Here is a 22,004-nt window from a genome sequence, read left to right as displayed (position 1 = left end):
CAATCGACTCGGGATACTTATAAGATACTACCATGATTTTTTCAGATTTTTTGGTCCAAAAATAAATTAGGCCAAACACCGGCCTTACCGACCCTCCCCCTTCCCTGTTCCAATTCATAATTTTAATTTTTCTCGAAAATGTCCCGTTTCAACATAGAATTAGAATTCATTCTAATAAAAAATTCCGTGTTCCAGCTCGGGATTTATTTAAATTTTAACATTCCCTGTTTCAAGATTATTTGAAATCATTTCAAAATTGTAATTAATTTTGAATTTTTTCAAAACTTCTAAATATTTCTTCAACTTACTCGATTTTTTTCAAGAATAATAGGTGTTTAGTTGTCATTTATACATCAAAATTTAAGAAGTTGACTTACAAATTAATTTTTTTTAAATAGGACAATTAAAATTGTGATTTTCAAAGTTTAGCTTTTTTGTTCCGTTTTGAGTATTTTAATTATAATTACTGATTTTAAATTTACAATCAGATATTTCTAAATATTAAGTAACTGTTCTTTTTTTTAATTGAAAGAATTTTAAATTATCTGGTTTAAGAATGGAGTATTTTAGACTGAAATTTAATAAAAGCTTTTAATCATAAATATATTATTTAAAAGTTATTTTAAAATTAAAAATAGTTTAAAGTTTAATGCTAAAATCTGGAAGTTATAAAATTGTGAAATGATGCCGAGTCGCTTTTTACAATCAATTATTATTTATTTTTAAAAATTTAGAGTGCAATTCAAATTTAAAAATCATAATTTAATTTATATACACAGTTGATCAACTAAAAATGTGTTTTATCAAAAATCTTCGATTTTAAACGGTTCTACTTTTTAATTGATTAAGTCTTTAAAACTGCATTTTGAAATTATTTCAATTCAAATACGCATTCTAAACTAAATGCTATCATAATTGAAAAAGGTCACAATCTAATTATTTAAAAAACGGTTGAAATTTAAGTTGGACGGATTTTTTTTAATTTGTAAAACTCCCGGTCAAAAAATAAATTCACGGCGATTTCTTTGACAACGGTGTTGTATGAGTATCGAAGCCTTCGTGAATATTATTTACAAAGGTTTTTGTTTTGTAATGTGATTTAATAATAATAAAAAAAAAAAGACAAAAGAAATAAAAATCATTCTTATTGGTGCAAACTCCTGTTAAAAACAAGAATCCAATGACCAATTTTGGACCACAACGAATAAACAAAAATAAAGAATTCTATTGTAATCTGAAAAAAAGAAGAAAAAAATACATATAAAAAAATTTTTCGGACAAAAATAAAAAAAGAGGAAAGAAAAATGAGAAGGCAGCCAAACACATCCCCTTACTTCTCTTTTCCTTTCTTTCGTCTTTTTTATTTTTATTATCATCCAATTACAATAAAATAATATTCAAAATGAAATTTTTTTCTCCTTTTTTTCAGATTACAATAGAATTTTTTGTTTTTGTTAATTCGTTGTGGTCCAAATTTGGTCGTTGGATTCTTGTTTTTAACAGAAGTTTGCATCAATTTGATTATTGGACGTTAAATAGGATTTTTAATTTGGATTTAAATCAAATTTAAGTTTCTTACATTTTGATCATTCTTGTGTTCAGGAATTCTATAAAATAATGCAATGATTTGTGATAATCTGCCACGAAGAAGGAGAGGGAAAAGGAAATGTTTAAAAACTCACTCGGTGATCGTATTTGAAACGGATGTTCAACTAGATTTGTAATAGTGGAAATCTTAATCGCCGATAGGTCTTCTTCGCTGGGATATCCAGCAACGAGAATAACAGAATCCCACCACTCCATATTGGGAACATCCTCATTTAAAGCCTCTGTCTTTGGAGCAATCAATGCCAATTTCGTCGCGGAACTAATACCCGTTTTTCTCGCAATTTGACTGATTTCGTTTTGCAGTTTTTCAAGTTGTGCCTTCATGCGAATCTTGTGAGCAAGCTGCTGAAACTTTCCCGGATCGTGAAATTTCAGCGCTCGCTTGAGACGAATCGCAGGCTTCACACCAATCCTTGAATCAAAAAATGTCGATTCTTGTATTTCTTCCGGTTTTGACTCTTGCATCTGCGTTTTAAATAAATCCCGCCTCTTCGCTCGAATGTTGGCCTTCAGAGTCGGCACAGGCTGGGTGAGTTGAATCTCTTTTCCGGTGACGTCCACCGTTTTACCGGATTCGTCGAGAATGAGAGGAGTGGGCTTGGTTGCCATTATGCTGGCTAGCAAACCCGAATTCAGTTTACTTACAATACTATTGTTTAAAAGGGCAATCTTTCGAGCTGTTTCTGAGTCAGATTTGGTAAGTAAGCCGTGATTGAACATGCTGCTGACCGATTGCAATGTCTCTGGGGCTCTAAAAGAGGGTCTCACAGGTGGAAGAACGTCATCCTTTTTAATAGCGTCCAATACTTTTTGTCGTTCTGAGATTTCCCTCTTAGCGTTTCTCATCATTTGTGTTATCTGCAGAGAAAAAGAGGGTTATTACAGGATGGGCGCAAAAATTCATTTCCGAAATTCCCTGACTTTTCCACGACTAATTTTTGTAACATTTTTAAAAGAGAATTTTTTATAAACTAGAGTGCGCGATCTGTTCGGATCCGAGTTATGAGAAAATTAAAATTTACCAAATGGCAAATAGCTTTTTTTTTAATACAACTGAATAATAAAATGTTATAGTTTTTTTATAGTAAGAGGAAATATTCAATAATTTAATTACTGGACACTTTTTCTTGCGTAGTTCTCAATTGCCCGACTAATAGCTCAAAAAATATTTGACCGATCGACTTGAACTTGCGTATACAGATTGCTGAAATGTTTCATTTGTCAGTGAAATACTCGAAATTGAAAATAAAATTGTTTCCACAATTTTTTTAAAAACAAATTGGAGCAAATTTTTGGGTAAAAACAAATTTTTTTCTCAAATGGCCGCCATTTTGTGAAATATTAATATTTTTCGACATGTTTTTGGTTTACCGAGTAACTAAGGATCTAAAGTTTAAAAAACATTTTGATTTGTTTATTTTAGACTCACGTGTGAGAAGCTCGAAATCGGACAAATTGATATATCGAATTCGTACATACGCCTTTATAAATCAAAATATTATTGATCTTTCAGGTTGAAATAAATTTTCTTTCCCCTAAAAAAAATCACAATAAATACTCTAATTTTCAGGCTGTTACATGGGATTCACCCCTTAAAGTACGTATTTTGATAACCTTATTTTTTTTACCAAATAGTAGAATTTTCCACTGGTAAAGATTAATTTTGAACTAACAATAAAACAGTTCAATTTTCTACCAAAAAGACCAATTTTCAAAAAAATACATAAATTTCCTACTAAACTTCTTCATTTTCAACAAAAAATAAATTTAAACAAAAATGGTATAGTTAAATTTTCTGTAAAAAAAATAATTTTCAATAAAAAAAAACACGAATTTTTCAACAGAAAAGTTGAATTTTTAGCCATAGAGATGTGTTTTTAATCAAAGTAATGAAGAAATATTTTTTAAATTTCTCTTAAATTTCATTTTTCAAAATGAAAAATCATTTAAAATTTTCTCACGAATCTTCAGAAAATTCTGTTTTTAATCTTTACAAGCCTTCTAAGCCCTCAAACCATTCAAAATGAAACAAATTTTTTCTAACTTTTTTTTTTAAATTTTGCAAAATAAAAAAAAAATGCCTGAAAATCATACAGATTCTTCTTTGCTCATTTTTGAAATATTTTGAAGTGTTTTGAAACGTTTTTAAATAATCTCTTAAAATTCATTTTTCGAAATAAAAAATTAATTAAATTTTTTCTAGGAACCTAAAAATTTGTTTTCATGTTTGTGAAACCTTACAAATTAAAAACAAATATTTACAAGTTTTTACTATTTTTTATTCGTTTCAAAACTTCTGAATTTCTCTTAAACTCATTCAAATTTCTTCTAAAATTCTCTTTATACAAATTTTAGAAAATAGTTAAAAAAATTTTCTTTTAGAGTTAATAACAAAATAATCATTTACAATTTTCTCATGAGCCTTAAGATCATTTTTTTCATTTTCTTGACACCTTGCAAAAACCAGTTTACCAGTTTAACCATTAAAAAGTTTCCCAGAAATCTTGAATGTAATTTAATCTCCTCAAATCTTTCATAATTATTAAAAAGCTTCTAATGTTTTTTAGAATTCTTCAAAATAAGTTTCTGCCCATAATTTATATTTTTTCTTTCATTAATAATGTGCAGAAAAATTTAGAAATAAATTTAATGATGAAGTATAATTATAGATTTAGAAATTTTGATTTGTAAAGTTAATGGCGCAGAACATTCATAAATTAAAAATGTTACGTACCCGGGTCAAAATACCCCCACCCCCTTTTTTAATGTTACGTAATATGCTAACGCTCCCAATTTCTATTGATTTCAGGAATAATGTAACAACAACTTTGAAAATCCATTATATTGAGCAGAATTTAAAATAATTATTAAAAAATTTAAGATAATTCCAAAGAACTCAAAAGAATTCGGAGTGAATTCTAAATTAATTGCAAAAAAAAACATTCAAAAATCTTTTAAAATCATTGAAATTCTATAAAATCCATCACTTTCCGTGAATAGATTTTTTGAAATAGACTAAAATATGATTAACATTAAAATTAATTAATACTAAATGTCTTGAGAGCTTTTGAAAATTCTTGAAATCGCTGAAATTCTCGGAAATCCCTTGAATTTTTTTAATCTCTTGAAAATGCCTTGAAATATACTAAAACGTTTCAAATGGTTTGACATCCTTTTAAATTATTAAAATCCGTTAAAAATTCCTTGATTTCTTTTAAAATTCCCAAAAATATTTCAAACTCTTTAAATTTTGTTAATATCTTGAAAATGCTTCAGAAACTTTTAAAATAGCGACAATTGTTTCAAATCATTTGGAATTCCATTGTATTACGGAAATCCATTAAAAATTCCTTGATATTTTTTAAATTCTTTGAAATCCCTTCAATCTGTCGAAATAAATTGAAAATTCCTTGCAATCTTCTGAAGTATGATAAAATCTTTTAATTTTTTTCAAATATTTCGAAATAAAATTAAATATTTGAAATTCAATGAAATTACCTAATTTTGGTCAATAAATTCTTTGAAATAAAAAAACTTATTAAAATACTGCGAAATCTTTCAAAATCCCTTAAAATCACTGAAATCTTTGGAAATCCCTTTGAATGTTTTACATCTCTCGAAAATGCCTTGAAATCATTTAAAATATCCTAAAATATTTCAAATCCTTGGACATTTCTTTCATCTCTTGAAAGTACTTTAAAAACTATTAAAAACCCCAACTATTGAAATCTATTAAAAATACTCTAAAATATTTCAAATAACGCAAAATATTTAAAAATACCGTGCTATTATTAAAACTCTTGAAAATTCCTTGTAATTATCACAAATATCCTACTCTTTCTCAATTTTTGTGAATGAATTATTTGGTATCAAATCAAAATTTAAAAACCCCGTGAAATTACATTAAATCTGATATTCCCTGAAATCCTGGAAAATTTATTAAAGTACTTTGAGAGCGTTAAAGTCCCTTAAAAGCACTACAATCCTCAAAAATGTAATAAAATCCCTTGAAATCTTCTAAAATATCCTGAAATATTTTTAATTCTGTTAAATCCATTCAAATAATTTACAATATTTAAAAATTCATCGGAATCTTTTAGAACACCCGAAAACATTTTAAATACTTTTTAACGTTTTAAAAGCTCTTAAAAATTCCATGCGATTTTAAAAAATACCATAAATACTGGAAAATCTTTAGAAATCCTTTCCAAGTATTGAAATGAAAAATTTAATTGTTTTAAAAGAAAAGTGACTAAAGTGATATTTTCATTCAAAAAAGTGTCCGTAGTGAATTTATCTTTCAAAAAGTGATTAGAAAAAGAAAGTGACGAAAAGTGACTTTGGACAGAAATTCTCTGAATTTTGTAATTTTTCTCAAAATCCCTGACTTTCCCTGATTTTTTCCTGATTATTTTTAATATCAGGGAATTTTCTTAAAGCAGATGCTACAAAAATCTACAAAAAGATATGTTTAGAGTTCTTGAATGGGAAACATGATTTTTGAATTCAGCGCCTGAATTCTCACTACATAAATAATTATCAAAGATTTTGCGAATTAATATCTATCTCTGATTTTTGGAGATCATTTTTGTTTCAGCAACAAATTTCACCTAAATATAGCAATACTTTCCTTATAATTACTAAAAATATAATTAAAATTTAGATACATTCTATAGATAATTATGAAAAAGAAAGCATTTACATTTAAGATAAAAAAAATTGTGAAAATATATACCTGATCAGAGGCGCGATCATCAGTTTTATCCTTTTTCTCTTTTTTATCCTTTTTTTCATTCCTATCAATTCTGTCACTTCTGTCATTTCTATCACTTTTATCATTTTTGTCATTCTTATGTCCATCTTCCTTAATTTTAGCTTTTTTTACATCTTTTTCCTTATCTTTACTGTCAGAGTGTGACCGCTTTTTGCTTCTTTGTTTAGCTTTGGCGTCGTCATATATGATAAATATTTTTTCGGTTAATTTTATAGCCTTCCTCTCGTCCAAAAGCGCCGAAAGCTTGTCTGAAAATACAAATTACAAATAATTTTAGGTAAAAACTATATTTGTTTTAAATTTTGAATTGAGTTTTTAATGATTCAATTTGAACAGAATCAATAAAAACGCCAGTAGGAAAAACAAAATAGCAAAAACAAAGATTTTTTTAAAAAGTGGAACAAATTAATGATAAAAATGTAATAAATACTGGTTATGCTAAATCCATTAATGTGTATCATAGAATATCGTTTAATTAATTTGTTATGGGAAAGAAAAATAATCCTTTTTTCAGTTATTTTTTAGGTACTTTCAAGTTATGACGAAATCACATTTTTCATTTTCCCTGTCCATTAATATTCAAAGAAAGCCATTTAAATCTTTTAATATTTTTAATATAGAATATCTTTTACACGGAATAAAACAAGTTTAAATTTAAATATATATATTTTTTTAATCTATTTATTATGAGCATAAAAGATGAATTTTCAATCCAAAATAATGAATTCTAAAAAAGATAGTTGGATTTTCGACAAAAAGATGACTTTTAACAAAATAGTTAAATTTTTAACGCAATTGTTAAATTTTTAACCTAAATGGTTGAATTTTAAAAGAAAAAAGATTAAACATCAACAAAAACAGTTGAATTTTCAAACTTATGATTGAATTTTTTGCGACAGTTCTATTTTCGGCAGAAAAAGATGAATTTACACTCCAAAAGGACGAATTGTCTGTCCAAATAGAGGAATATGCAACAAAACAATCTTATTTTGGAAAAAATATGACTTTTTAAAAAAATAGTCAAATTTTCAAGAATTTAGTGGAATTTTTAACAGAATACATACTTAGTAAAATTATATTCATTTGGTTAAAAATTAATGTTTTACATTGAAAATTAAAATTTTGTCTTGAAATTTAAAATATTTTATAGAGAGTTGGTCTTTTTGGCTTGAAAATTCCATAATTTGATATAACATTCAATTTATGTAATTTGTTGAGAATTAATATTTTTTTGCATCAAATTATTCTTCTTAGCCCAAAATTCATATTTTCGGCTGATAATAGTTTTTTGTTTTAAATTCAAATGTTTTGTAGAAATTCGTATTTGTCAATTACAAATGAAACAATTTGGTAAAAAATTTAACAATTTGATTGGAAATTTATTCATTTTGTTGAAAAATCGACATTGCAGAAAATCAATATTTTTTTAACAATTCGGCTTCGTTGGTGGAACCTAACACTTTTATATTTTAAATTAAAATCTTTTTTTGTTGACATGTGAACTACAACATTTTGTCGTTGAAAATTCATCTTTTAGGTTCCAAATTTTGGTTGAAGATTCATATTTTAGTTTAAAATTCGTGTTTCTTTTGGTTAAAAATTAACTTTTTTAAACTGAAAATTTAAATATTTAGTTCAACATTCAACTGTTTTATAGAAAATTCGTATTTTTGAATTGAAAACTCCAAAATTTGCTATAAAATTCAACCACACATGTGGTTTTTAACTATATTCTACTATTTTTTATTTAAAAATAAAACATTTGTTGTATTTAAATATCAATTATTATTAAATTTATGAGATAAATCAGTATCTTTAAGTTGAAAATTCAACTGTGGTCTGGAAAATTCTTCTGTTTGGCATCAAAATTTAATAATTTGGTAAGAAATGTTACTGTTTTGTAAAAAATTCGTTTACTTTTTATTGAAAATTATTATTTTTTAAAATGAAAATTCAACTATTCCATTTTTTTGTAAAAAAATATATGTTCTAAATGAAAAATCCAACTGTTTGGTTGAAAATTTAAGTAATGTGTTGAGAATTCATCTTCTTTTGATACAAAATTAATTTCCTCAGTCGAAATTCATATTTTTGTTTGAAAATTTAACTTCTTGGTTCAAAATTCCGCTGTTTTATTGTAAGCTTATCTTTGAGGCTTGAAAAATTAACATTTTAGACGGCCCCTAATCAGGTAAGTTTTCAACCAAAGAGTTACATTTTTAACAGAATAATTATATTATCAATAAATAAGTACATTTTTAACCAAATGGTTGAATTTGTATCCTAGAAAAATAAATTTTCAATCAAATAGTCGAATTTAAAAAAATAAAAAAATCCGTAACCAAAAACAGTTTGATTTTTATTCCAAAATGACGCTTTTTTATACGACAGTTGAATTTTAAACAAAACAGTTTATTCTTACCCAAAAGAGATGAAATTTTAAAACGGAAAATGGCATTCCTATCAAAATATAAATTTCTAATAAAATACGATGACCTTTCTCCCCAAAAAAGAAGAATCTTCAACAAAAAAGTTGAATTTTCTATCAAAAAAGAAGACTTTTTAACCAAATCATTACATTTTTTTACAAAAAGTTGAATTTACAGTCTGCCAAAATAAATTTTCAACCACCAGGTCGAATTTTCAGACGAAAAATATTAAATTTCAACCAAAAAACTTTAAATAAAAAAAAATTAATGTGCAACAAAACAGTTGAATTTTCTTTAAAAAATATTACATTTAAAAAAAATAGTCAAAGTTTTAATAAAACAATAAAATTTCCAGCAAATAACTGGATTTTCAACCAAATAGTTTAATTTCCAGCCTGCAAAAATGAACGTCCAACCACATAGTCGAATTTGCAAACGAAAAATATTGAACTTCAACCAAAAAAAATTGAATTTTTAAACGAACAGTTAAATTATCAATTCAAAAAGACGCATTTTTTTATCAGGCAGTTTGAATTTTTAACAAACCATATTACTTCCAAAAACTAAAAATGCAATACACATTAAAAAGAAAAAATGTTGATAAAAAAGACGAACTTCCTATCCAAAAGATGAATATTCAACAAAACACTTCAATTTTCTACGATTAGAAAAAGATAACTTATTAATCAAAAATATAACTTTTAACAATACAATTAAATTAGTAGACAATTAGAGAAGAGCAAAAATATTGTTTAAGAAAATAAAGAAATGGTGAGAAAATAGGATCCAATGTCATATTTTTTGAAATAGTAGCAAAATAGTGTCATGGCTCCAAAAGGTGTCAAATAGTGTCAATAGTTAGGAGAGTCCGAGGCCTGCACTGTTATTTTTTGTATTGAATAAATTTTTTGATTACATGAACAATATTTGAATACTGAAAATAATTTTAGTCATGATGAAAGGACTATAATTATATATGCTTTTCTAGGGACATGCAAGCATTATGTATAAGTGGAATAAAAAAAATGTTTTTTATGAAAAAGAAAAAAGTGATGGAATTTTTAAATACAGAATTATGATCTAACTGACCTGCCGTTTTGCGTTTATCAAATCCAGAATTAATACAATTGACAGCAGTGTTGACAATCGAAGGTTCCCCGAAGCCGAGGAACTTGTGTACAGCTCTTTCAATTTGAGGTTTCATTACTTTCATTTCCTCTATTTCTTTTCTATATGACATTTTTACAACGTTTACCTACGTTTACCAACAAAAATGAATAAAACTATACAAAAGTTTCGAAACTTTTACTCAATGCTCGAAAAATTCGACGACAGACGAACTTTTTTGAGGTTATGTGTTGCCTTGCGTGAACTTGTCGAGTATCGGAAACATTTGCGAGGCGAGAACTTCGATACGATATCATAACATAACCTACAAATAAATGTCAAGGCCCATGTTTTGCACATGCTTCTTTGTTTCCTTTATGGACATCCGGATCAGGAAGGAGTCTTGGAAGGAGGGACGATGGCATTATAATTCGTTTCAATATCAGAGATGAAAATGGTGCGATTTATTTTTTAAATAGAAAAATAAGTGTTTTTGAAGGCATTTCAAAAATGGAGCTTCCACTTTCTGTTTTTTAAATTTACAAAAGATGAAATAAGTAAACCGCAGAATAAAAACTAAACTTTTATTAATTTTTAAAGCAATTCAGTATGTATAGTTTTTTTTAAATTTTTGAAAAGAATTGAAAATTCTTTAAAACTTTCTAAATTTTAAGTCTCGAAGTTCTGGTGACTAGACGTCCTGATTTATCAGGATATATGTATTGATTTTGTATCGGTGTTCTGATTTTCGGATTATTCGAATAGCACGAAGCGCGATCGTACTGTAAAAATATTTTTAATCTTTCTGGGAATATAATACAAATTTTTCATTCTCTTAAAATATTTCAAATTTCTTCAAATTCTTTTTTTCGAAACTTGAAAATTTCATTTTCCTAAAATTCTTTAAAATCCTGCAAAATAAAAAAGTTGTCTAAAAAGCTTTAACTTCTTTTCGATAAAATTTGCATTATTCAAAACTTAAATTTAATCTTTGGAAATAAAACCTAACAAATTTAAATTGTTACCAGAAATCTTTAAAATATGCAATCTCAAATCTTTCAAAATTATTATTATTAACTTTACTTATCTTTTTAAAAATGTTAAAAAGTTGAAAAATCACAGTATTTTCTTTTATCAGTAATGTTTGGAAACAGTTAGAAATCATTTTTATTATAAAATAAAATTACTTCTTTGTAAATTTTCATTTGCAAAATTGATATATGCACAAAATTCGTTATCTTTATTAATAAATAAACAAACTGAAAAGGGACCCTAATAATCATATTACATACGTACCAATTTTAAGACTGAAAATTGCATAATTTAATTAGTTTTAAACAAAACAATGTTTAGAGTTCGTAAACGCCCAAAAATTTATGTTGAGCAAAAGTTCTCGCGAGAATATGCTCAGTATTTAAATTCGAACGAAGGTATTATTTTTTAAACAAATATATATCATAATGAAAACATATATTCTTAACTTAAAAACTCTACAGTGAAGTAAACTTATATTTAGTTTTAATTATGTATTGCTCAATGTGAGAAATATGTTTTCTATCATATTGACTTCTTTTTTTTTAATTTAAATGCAGCGCCTTTTCTAATTTTTATGAAGAACTTTTTACCGCGAAATTTAAATAAGTAATCATCATGAGTTTTTTTTGAATAATTTTAGCTATACTCAAACGATTATAATTTTTAATAAAATATAAAATGTAAACAGGACGTCATTTTTTCCTCAAAAGGTCTTAAAAACAGAATATACGATATGTTGAATCCTGATTAGAATTGGTTGAATAAAGGCTATATTGTATAGAAAAATCAATGAGCAATTTTCTAGAAATAACATTTTTTATTTTTACTCTTTTAAGGTGCTTCATAAAATATTTCGGTATGGTTTGTATCAAAAGCTGTAATATAATTAAAAATAAATGTGAATGATAAAAATACGTTTTATGTAATATTTTATTGTTAAAGTTTTTAATAGCAACAGAAACTATATTCATACTGATTAAATCTGTGAAATTGATCGAGTTGTAGTCGGAAAAAGTATTTTATATTGAAAGCATTCATATTAAAGAATTTGGAAGTTTGAATCATTTCTCAAATGTGAAACTTTCGAGTATCGAAGGCATTAGTAGGATGTTCGATTCGATATCATAACATAACCTTCAAATGTCAAACTCATGTGTTGTTGACGTTGGGAAACGATTTCAGAAGTCATTATTTATTTACGGGATTTTAAGAAGTAAAAACTAAATAAGCAAGTAACAAGAATATTAAAAAATGAGTCAAGGAAATGACCCACCTCCTATAAAGGTTCGTAATTATTAAAAATAATTTTTTTGGACATAATATTGTTAAAAAAACTCAAGTGTTTATTTTCACATTGAAGTGCTAATTGAATTAAACGAAAATAATTTGCTTATCTTATGTGTTAAACTTAAAGTTAATTTTTTTAGCAGATAATGCATTAAAATTCATGTAATTTTAAATATCTATAGTTCTGTACAAAGATATATAATCCTTTCAATTCAAAATTACGAATAGTATAAATTATTTGGACATCTTTCTTTTTTCGAAGTTTAACAAAAATATAGGAGATTCTTTTTTAACGAATTCTTTTTTCCCTGTTTTCAAGAAAATTCTTCCTTTTCTCGTTTTTTGCTTAAATTCAAACTGAATTAATAGAACTCAATAAGAAAATTGAAAAGTACTATTCTAATTTTTGTTCAGAATTTATCTATTTTGGTTACAAATTCTACTATATGGATGAACATTGAAGTGCTTTTATGAAAAATCTACTATTTTGCTAAAAATTCATCTTTTTTGGTAAAAAATCTAGTCGTTTTGTTAAGCATTCGTGTTTTTGGATAGAAAGTTCGTCGGTTTTTATTAAAATTCTATATTTTAGGTAGAAATGCCATCTTTATGGTTGAAAATAAACTATTTTTTTTAAATTCAACTGTTTTATAAAAAATGATTTTTTTTTTAAACGAAAATTCAACTATTGTTTGGAAATGCAACTGCTTTTGGTTACAGTTTTATTTCTTTCCTTTGCAAATGATCATTTGGTTGAAAATTCATTTTTGCAGGCTGAAGTTAAACTATTTGGTTGAAAATTTAGTTATTTGCTGGAAATTTAAGTGGTTTGTTTAAAATTCTACTATTTTTTTAAAAAGTCACCTTTTTGTAGAAAATTCCACTACTTTGTTGAACATTGATCTTTTTAGCGACATCATTTTTTGTTTAAAAAAATTTATCTTTTTGTTTGATGATTCATCTTCATTTTTTGAAAATAAATTATTTTGTTAAAAATTCAGCTCCCTTATAGGAAATGCGTCTTTTTGAATTAAAAATTAATTGTTTTTTTTTCGAAAAACAACTGTTTTTCGTTAAAGTTTAATCTTTTTGCTTGAAAATTGGGCCATTTGGTTGAAAATTCATTTTTTCAGGCTGGAAATTCCCACTGTTTGGTTAAAAATTGAGTTATTTGTTAAAAAATGTAATTGTTTTGTTTAAAATTCGATTATTTTGTGTAGAAAATTTCATCTATTTTGTTGAACCTTGGTCTGTTTGGATAAAAATTTCGTTCTTTTTTTTATTAAAAATTGATCTTTTTGTTTGATAACTCATCTTTATTTGTTAAAAATAAACAGTATTTTTAAAAATTCAATTGTCCGATAAAAATCGTCTTTTTTATTTAAAAATTAAACCATTTTTTTCGAAAAAATAACTATTTTTCTTCGAAGTTTAATCTGCAGTTTAATTTGGAAATTCCAACTATTATATTAAAAATTCAACTATTTTTTTAAAAAGTTATATTTTTTTAAAGAAAATTTAACTTATTTGTTGGACATTCGTCTTTTTGGATAGAAAACCCGTAGTTTCTTATTGAAAATTCATATTTTTTGACAGGAATGACATCTTTTTGGTTAAAAGTTCCTCTTTCTTTGTTGAAAAGAAACTGTTTTGTTAAAAATTCAAGTTTCTTATTAAAAATTCTCCTATTTGAATTGAATATTCAACTCTGTTCATTAATGCAACTGGTTTTGGTTGAAGTTGAACCTTTTTTCTTCGAAAGTTCCACATTTAGTTGAAAACTCGTTTTTTTTGCAGACTGAAAATTGACATATTTGGTTAAAAATTCAATTATTTGTTTAAAATTTAATTATTTTGATAAAAATTCCAATATTATCTTAAAAAGTCTTTTTTTTTGGTCTATATTTTTACTGTTTTGTGGAACATTCGTCTTTTTGGGTAGAAAACTAATCTTGTTTTGTAAGAATGTTATCTTTGTTGGTTTAAAATATACTTTTTTGTTTACAACTCAACTGTATAAAACTCATCTTGAAAATTCATCTTTGTTGGTTGAAAATTCCACTCTTTATTTGAAGCTTCGGCCGAAATAACGTTGTATCAACACATATTTTGTATCCATGGAGTTCTATATAAGTTTTTCTTTTAACTTTCTCTATTCCGCGGAAGCGCGGCGATCGAAAATTCGAAAATTGAATTGGAAAATAACAAAATAGTGAAGGTTATATACTTCGAAAATTTACCTTTCTATAATTTTCACATTACAGTTTTGAGCAAAGGTAAAAAAAGAAAATTAAATTTATTAGAATGACACGCAGGAAAAAATAAAAGGGCTAGTGAGGCTGGAGAAAAACGTCCAGAACCGATAATAACAAATATAATATTCAAAAATAATAAAATAAATAAATGATTGATAAATAATGATCAGAAATTGTACTAAAAAATACTGTTTAAATTATTTTTATAATAAAATGAAAATAAAACTTTAAATTACAATTACACGAATAATTAAGTGTTTTTCTTACCTTTCTTTTAATAAAAGGACGATCAATTATATTTTCATTTTTTACAATATGTGTAGTACCAAGTTTGTAAATGATCTAACCTAATTATTTTTATTTTTATTAATTGAAATTTTCCGAATTCAACTTTGAATTTTTTTGGCGACACTCTTAAACGAACGTAATTTTCTATTCTTATACTTCAAAAATGCTAAATCATATTTAGATATGTAGAATTGCGAGGTTAATTGAGATAGACGCGAAATAAATGGAAGTAAATAACGTCGACAATTTTGACATTTCATTCCGAATTAAATTTGTAAATTTTCAATCGCAGCGCTTCCGCGGAATAGAGAAACAGTTAAAAGAAAAACTCATATACATAGACGTCCATGGAAACAAAATATATGTTGATACAACGTTATTTCAGACGAGTCTTCATTTAAAAAGTCTACTATTATTTTGCTAAAAGTTCATACTTTTGGGTTGAAAATTCAACTATTTTGGTAGAAAATTCAACTATATGATTGAAAATGAACATCTTTTGTATAAAATTAAATTGCGATGTAGAAAATTCATTTTTTTGTTTGTTTAAACATTCAACTATTTTGTACAAAATTCGTCTTTTTGGATTAGAAATTGAGTAGTTTTGTAGAAATTCCGTCTTTTTGGATTTGCTAGAAAATTCAACTATTTGCTTCAAAATGAACTGTCTTGATGAAAGTTCCCATTTTTAGGTTTAAATTCAATTTTTTTTGTAGAACATTATTTTTTTATGTGAAAATAAATATCTTTTGTCTGAGTGCTTTGTTAAAAATGTATTTTTTTGTTATTTTAGGAATTTAAAGCGTTTCAATTTAAATGTAACCTGTTATTTACTTTAATTTTATTTAAAAACATATCCTAATTTTTATTATTGTTTTATTATCGTGAAAAATCACCCTTTGTCTTCTATTTCGAGACTATTTTGGACTGTCCGATGTAAATTAAACTTGTTTGCACTGTATAATTTAAAAATAAATCATATATATTCATACAAATTAAATAAATTCTGTGATCATATTATATAATCTATCGCTTTTCAGAGGTATCGGCGGAATATTAAGGAAAATAGCGATTCAGAATCCGATGATAATTATGTACCATATGTACCTGTGAAAGAACGACAAAAACAACAGCTCATGAAACTTGGCAGACTTGGGCAGCTCAAAAATGAAGCTTCAAATCCAGCTGGTGGCAAAAGTAGCAGCGAGAATGAAAGGGATGAAGAGGAAGACGACAGTGGACAAACATGGGGTCGTCGATGTAATAAATCCCTTCTCGATCAGCACACCGAGTTAAAGAAATTAGCCGAAGGTATCAATTTTATAAAAAAATTCTTTTTAAATTTTTATGTTTTCTATTATTTCAATAACTTTTTAACATTTAAGTAACTTTTTCCATAAATTAATTTATGGGTCTAACGCTATTTAATTTGAAATTATAACTATATCTGAATGTTTTGTGAATACTTTTGAAACATATTAGGGTATTTTAGAAGATTCGAAGAAAATTTTGATTTCTGTAATTTGAAGGGATTTCAAAGGATTTGAAATATTTTAGAGCATTTAAAGTGATACCGAAGCGTTTCCCATTAATTTACAAATATTCCAGGAATTTACAGGGATTTTAGTAATTTGAAGGTATTAAAAAAACCCATGGGGATTGAAAGAATTTCCTACAAACTGGGAAAATATGGAACGATTTTAAACAACCTGCATGAGTTTAGAATATTTTTTAAGATTCGAAGACATTTCCGCTGATATGAATAATTTTAAAAGTTGTGAAGGCAATTTAATCAATTTTCCAAATATTAAGAAATTATCGGCAGATTTCATGTGACTTTCCGGGATTTTATAATAATATTCTAATAGGTTTTTAAAGAATTTATTCACAGGAATTGAGAGATTTTATAGAATTAAAATTTCGTAAAAATATTTCATGAAATTACTCAAGATTTTAAGGAATTTAAAAGATTTTAAGATATTTAGAATTATGCCAAGGAATTTTCAATTGATTTCTATATTTTGAAGGAATTTAAGAGGATTTTTAATATTATAGGGCATTTAAAAATATTTTAAAGGATTTCACATATTTTAAGCTATTTTCACAGTTTCCAAGAAATTTTTTATTTCTGTAATTTCAAGGGCTTTTACAGGATTAAAAGAATGGATTATAGAGTATTTTTTTTAAATCCAAACAATTTTCTAGAGCTTTATAAAGTGTCAAGGGATTGCAAAAGATTTCAAGGTATTTTAAAAGATTTCAAAGGATTTGAAATATTTTGAAGAATTTAAAAAAAAAACGAATTTTCTATACAAAACAATTAAATTATCAAATAAAAAATATTAAATTTGGATAAAAAAATTTAATTTTATACCAAAAAAGACGAATTCCCAACAAAATACAAGAACTCTTTACCCAAAAGTTGAATTTTCTACTAAATTAGATTAGTTTTCAAACAAAAAACTAAATAAAAACGAATTTTTGACAAAACAGTTCAACTTTAAGAAAAAGTTTAATTTTCACTTAAAATATAACTATTTTCACCAAACATAAAATAGGTAAGTTTTCAATTACCATAGTAAATTTTCTGCAAAAAAAAGAGAAGAATTTTCAGCAAAGCAGTTCAATTTTCAACCAAAGTGATGATTTCACAACTAAAATTTGGAATCGTCAACCAAAAAATGCATTTTTAAGAAAGTGGTTCAACTTTAAAACCTAGTTTTTAAATTTTTAACCAAAAAAAGGAATTTTTGAACAAAAAGATTAATTTTTTAATGAAAAAATGAAATTTAAAAAAATTAAAGAATTCTCAACCAAAAAATTGAATTTTTATGAAAAAAAGAAACCTTTTTCTTATTTCTTAGAAAATAGTTTAACTTTAAAACTTTGTTGTTAAATTTGTAACCGAAAAATCTCAATTTTTAAGAAAGAAAGAAAACATTTTTCTTATTTCTAAGAAAATAGTTCAACTTTAAAACCTAGTTGTTAAATTTTTAACAAAAAATATTAATTTTCGAACAAAAAGATTAATTTTCTACCAAAAAATCGAATTTCAAATATAATTCAAGAACTCTATACTAAACCGTTCAATTTTCAACTAAAAAAGATGAATTTTTAAACAAAAAGATTAATTTACTGCTAAAAAGACGAATTTTTAATAAAAATTCAAGATTCATCAACCAAAAAGGAAGAATTTTTCAACAAGAAGATTATTTTATAGCCAAAAAGACGAATTTGTTATAAAAATTAAAGATATCTCAACCCAAAAGTTGAATTTTTAAATGAAAAGATTAATTTTATACCGAAAAAAATGTAAGAATGCTCAACCAAAAAGTTGCATTTTTTATTTAAAAAAGATTAATTTACAATAAAAAAGATGAATTTCCAATAAAATTCAAGAGATTTAAACAAAAAAGTTTAATTTTCAACTAAAAAAGATGTTTTTTTAAACAACAAAAAATTCGTTTACTCTCAAAAAGGACGAATTTCTAATAAAACTGAAAAAAATGAATATTTAAATAAAAATATTAATTTTTTACCAAAACAGACGAATTTCGCATCAAATTCAAGAATTCTAAACCACAAAGTGGAATTTTCTACTAAAAAGATTAATTTTTAAACAAAAATATTATTATACTACCAAAAAAGACGAATATTTAATATAAATTCAAAATATCTCAACCCAAAAGTTGAATTTTTAAATGAAAAGATTAATTTTACATAAAAAGAAGTATTAAAAAAATGTAAGAATTCTCAACCAAAATGTTGAATTTTCAACTAAAAAATACGAATTTACTACCAAAAGATGAATTTCCAATAAAATTCAAGATTTATAAGCAAAAAAGTTTAATTTTCAACTGAAAAAGATGTATTTTTAAACAAAGCGATTCGCTTACTCTCAAAAAGGATGAGTTTCCAATAAAATTCAAGAATTATAAAAAAAAAATGGAATTTTCAACTAAAAAAGATGAATATTTAAATAAAACAATTAATTTACTACCATTGAGATGAATTTATCATAAAATTCAAGAATTCTAAACCACAAAGTTGAATTTTCAACTAAAAAATATGCATTTTTAAACAAAAATATTAATTTACCACCGAAAAAGACAAATTTTTAACAAAAATCAAGGATTCCAGACCAAAAAGTTGAATTTTTAACTAAAAAAGATGAATTTTTAAACAAAAAGGATGAATTTACTACCAAAAATATGAATTTCCAATAAAATTCAAGAATTATAAACCAAAAGGTTTAATTTCCTACTAAAAAAGATGTATTTTTAAGCAACAAATTCCAAAAATTTGTTTTGACAATCTTTTAGGGCTTTCAAAAAGAAATGTTTTTCTTCTCGTGACTTTTTTTTATATCGTGCGTTTTTTGGCTTAAAATGTTGATTTTCGGTTGATTTAAACAATTTTGAAAATTCTATAACTCTGAGAATTTTCTTTTTATCGAAAAAAGTCATGAGGATAAATTGTTTGTTCTTTTTAATACTATGAATATCCGTGCATAGAATTTTCAAATTCAGAAAAAAAGTGGTTTAAGAAAATTTCAAAATGCGCTCACTATTTGAATTTTCTTAAAAAATGGCTGGTTAACGAACTCGTTCTTTCTTTTTCGAGCTAAAAAAAATGTGCCAAAGATGGATTAGATCCGTTTATTTTTTCGAGAGTTATCGTGTTTACGGACGGACGGTCGGACAGCCGGACGGACAGACAGTCAGACGCCACCATAAAAAGTTGATTTTCGGATTCAGGGGGTCTCGAAGCGTGGAGATCCGTTGAAAAATTGTGGTGTCAAATTTCGGACAATTCTAATAATTTCTCAATCATAAATGATGAGAATGTAAAAATTGAATTTTTAACTGGAAAAGATGAATATTTAAATAAAAATATTAATTTATTACCAAAAAAGAAAAATTTCTAATAAAATTCAAGAATTCTAAACCACAAAGTTGAATTTTTAACTTCAAAGATTAATTTTTCAACAAAAATATTAATTTACTACCAAAAAAGATGAATTTCTAATAAAATTCAAGAATTCTAAACCACAAAGTTGAAATTTTAAGTAAAAAGAAATATTTAAATAAAAATATTAATCTACTACCCAAAAAGACGAAATTCTAATAAAATTCAAGAATTCTAAACTACAAAGTTGAATTTTTAACTAAAATAGATTAATTTTTAAACAAAAATATGAATTCACTATCAAAAAAGACGAATTTCTAATAAAATTCAAGAATTCTAAACCAAAAAGTTGAATTTTCAACTAAAAAAGATGAATTTTTAAACAAAAATATGAATTCGCTACTAAAAAGTACGAATTTTTAACTAAGTTCAAGGATTCTGGAGCAAGAAGTGGAATTTTCAACTAAAAAAGATGAATTTTTACACAAAAATATTAATTTAACACCGAAAAAGACGAATTTTTAACCAGAATCAGGATTCTGGATAAAAAATTGAATTTTCAACTAAAAAGGAAGAATTTTCAAACAAAAACATTAATTTACTTGTAAAAAGACGAATATAAATGAAAATTTCAGAACTCTGAAACAGAAACTTGAATTTCCAACTAAAAACATAAATTTTTTTAACAAAACATTAATTTCTTATCAAAAAGATTCATAAAATGGTAACCGACTAAAAACTTACCCATATGCCCTTTTAGACAAAAATGTTTTAAATTCTAAAGGGCTTGATTCCCCCCCCCCCCCCATTTATTACCAGCTTAGGTTTTTTTGAGTTCTCATTGTCTTTAAACTCTTCTTAATTCACCCCAATTTTACTGAAACCAATAGAATTTTTTGGGTATTTATAAGTTTTTTCCAATTAGTTAAATTTCTTGTGAATTTAATTTGAATTGTTTTAAAATCTTATGAATTTATCCTAAATTCGTTAAAATTCGCCTGAAATTCTTATAAATTCTTTGAAATTCAAAAGAACTAGTAAAATTAATAATGCACATAAAGTACTTTTTGTCACGTTTTGTGTTAGATATAAGTCACTTCTTCACTTTTTAAAAGTAAATTATGATGTAGCAGCTCTGAGAATAATAAATTAAAAATGTATAAATATAAATTAAAATTTGTTTTATTTAATTTATAAAAGATTATATTTTTAAAATATTACAATACTTGAATTTTGACCTTTAAATATTGATAATCAGGGAAAATGAAAAATTAGTCAAGATAAAAATGAGGGAAAAGTCAGGGAATTTTGAAAATGAAGTTTCTCGATTACCCTCATTTATTTTACCATTATTTACAACTTGAAAATATATTTCAGCTAAAAAAGAAAGCGCCTTAGAGAGGCAGTTGAAGGAAGAAGAGAAAATTTTGGAAAGTGTAGCAGAGAATAAAGCTCTCATGGGAGTAGCAGAATTAGCAAAAGGTATTCAATATGAAGATCCAATAAAAACGAGTTGGCGACCACCCAGAACTGTATTACAGATAGCTGAAGAAAAACATGAAAAACTCAGAAGAAAGCTCAGAATCCTAGTAGAAGGTGAAGATGTGCCTCCGCCTTTGAAAAGTTTTAAGCTTATGAAGTTTCACAAAGGAATTATAAGTGGCTTGGAACAAAAGCGCATCGTCGATCCAACCCCGATTCAAGTTCAGGGCATTCCAACAGTGTAAGTAATTTATTTTACTGTTTTAATGCATTTTGTTGTAGTGTAATTTATACAGACATCATACTATCCTGTAAATTCATCTTTTTTGTTAAAAATTAAATTTTTTTGTTGAAAATTTAACCGTTTTATTGAAACTTCATTCTTATCGGTTGAAATTCAATTGTATTGTTGAAAATTTCTTTTTTTTTCGCTTGAAAATTCAACAATGTGGTTGAAAATGTGCAAAATGAAAAATTCCTTCTTTTTCTTGGAAAATTCATCTCTGAGTACAATTTTCTTTATTAACAATTGAATTATTCCTTTTAAAGCTGATTTGTTTTAGATGAAAATTCATTTTACGTTTCCTATTATATTTATGGTATACAAATTATCTCTTTTGCCTGAAAATTCAATTATTTTGTTAAAAATCCAACAAAAAAATTTAATTCATAATTTTTGGTTGAAAAATTAACTGTTTTTTTTAAGAATTCCTTTTTTCTGACTTGAAAATTCAACAATGTTGTTTCAATTCGTTTTCTTTCAGGATTGAAAAATCTTTCTTGGTTGAAAATTCAACCAATTTGATAAATATATTTGTTAAATATATTTAT

General features: G+C 25.4%; 2 protein-coding genes across 2 annotated transcripts in view; one reads left to right on the top strand and one right to left on the bottom strand.

Moving 5' to 3' along the window:
• Positions 1 to 10,179, bottom strand: part of LOC117167015 — a 105,159-nt gene extending 94,980 nt beyond the window's left edge. Inside the window, exons 1-3 of the mRNA XM_033351564.1 lie at positions 9,901 to 10,179; positions 6,344 to 6,630; positions 1,683 to 2,466 (exon numbers count right to left, since the gene is read on the bottom strand). Coding sequence (XP_033207455.1) covers positions 1,683 to 2,466; positions 6,344 to 6,630; positions 9,901 to 10,051 — 1,222 coding nt within the window. The 5' untranslated portion in view covers positions 10,052 to 10,179. The remainder of the gene's footprint in view (positions 1 to 1,682; positions 2,467 to 6,343; positions 6,631 to 9,900) is intronic.
• Positions 10,180 to 12,106: 1,927 nt separating this feature from the next.
• Positions 12,107 to 22,004, top strand: part of LOC117167163 (ATP-dependent RNA helicase abstrakt) — a 29,595-nt gene continuing 19,697 nt past the window's right edge. Inside the window, exons 1-3 of the mRNA XM_033351889.1 lie at positions 12,107 to 12,237; positions 15,824 to 16,094; positions 21,069 to 21,414. Coding sequence (XP_033207780.1) covers positions 12,205 to 12,237; positions 15,824 to 16,094; positions 21,069 to 21,414 — 650 coding nt within the window. The 5' untranslated portion in view covers positions 12,107 to 12,204. The remainder of the gene's footprint in view (positions 12,238 to 15,823; positions 16,095 to 21,068; positions 21,415 to 22,004) is intronic.

This window comes from Belonocnema kinseyi, chromosome 2 (assembly GCF_010883055.1).
Source record: "Belonocnema kinseyi isolate 2016_QV_RU_SX_M_011 chromosome 2, B_treatae_v1, whole genome shotgun sequence".
NCBI lineage: Eukaryota > Metazoa > Arthropoda > Insecta > Hymenoptera > Cynipidae > Belonocnema > Belonocnema kinseyi.
This window is presented reverse-complemented; position numbering and strand designations above follow the sequence as displayed.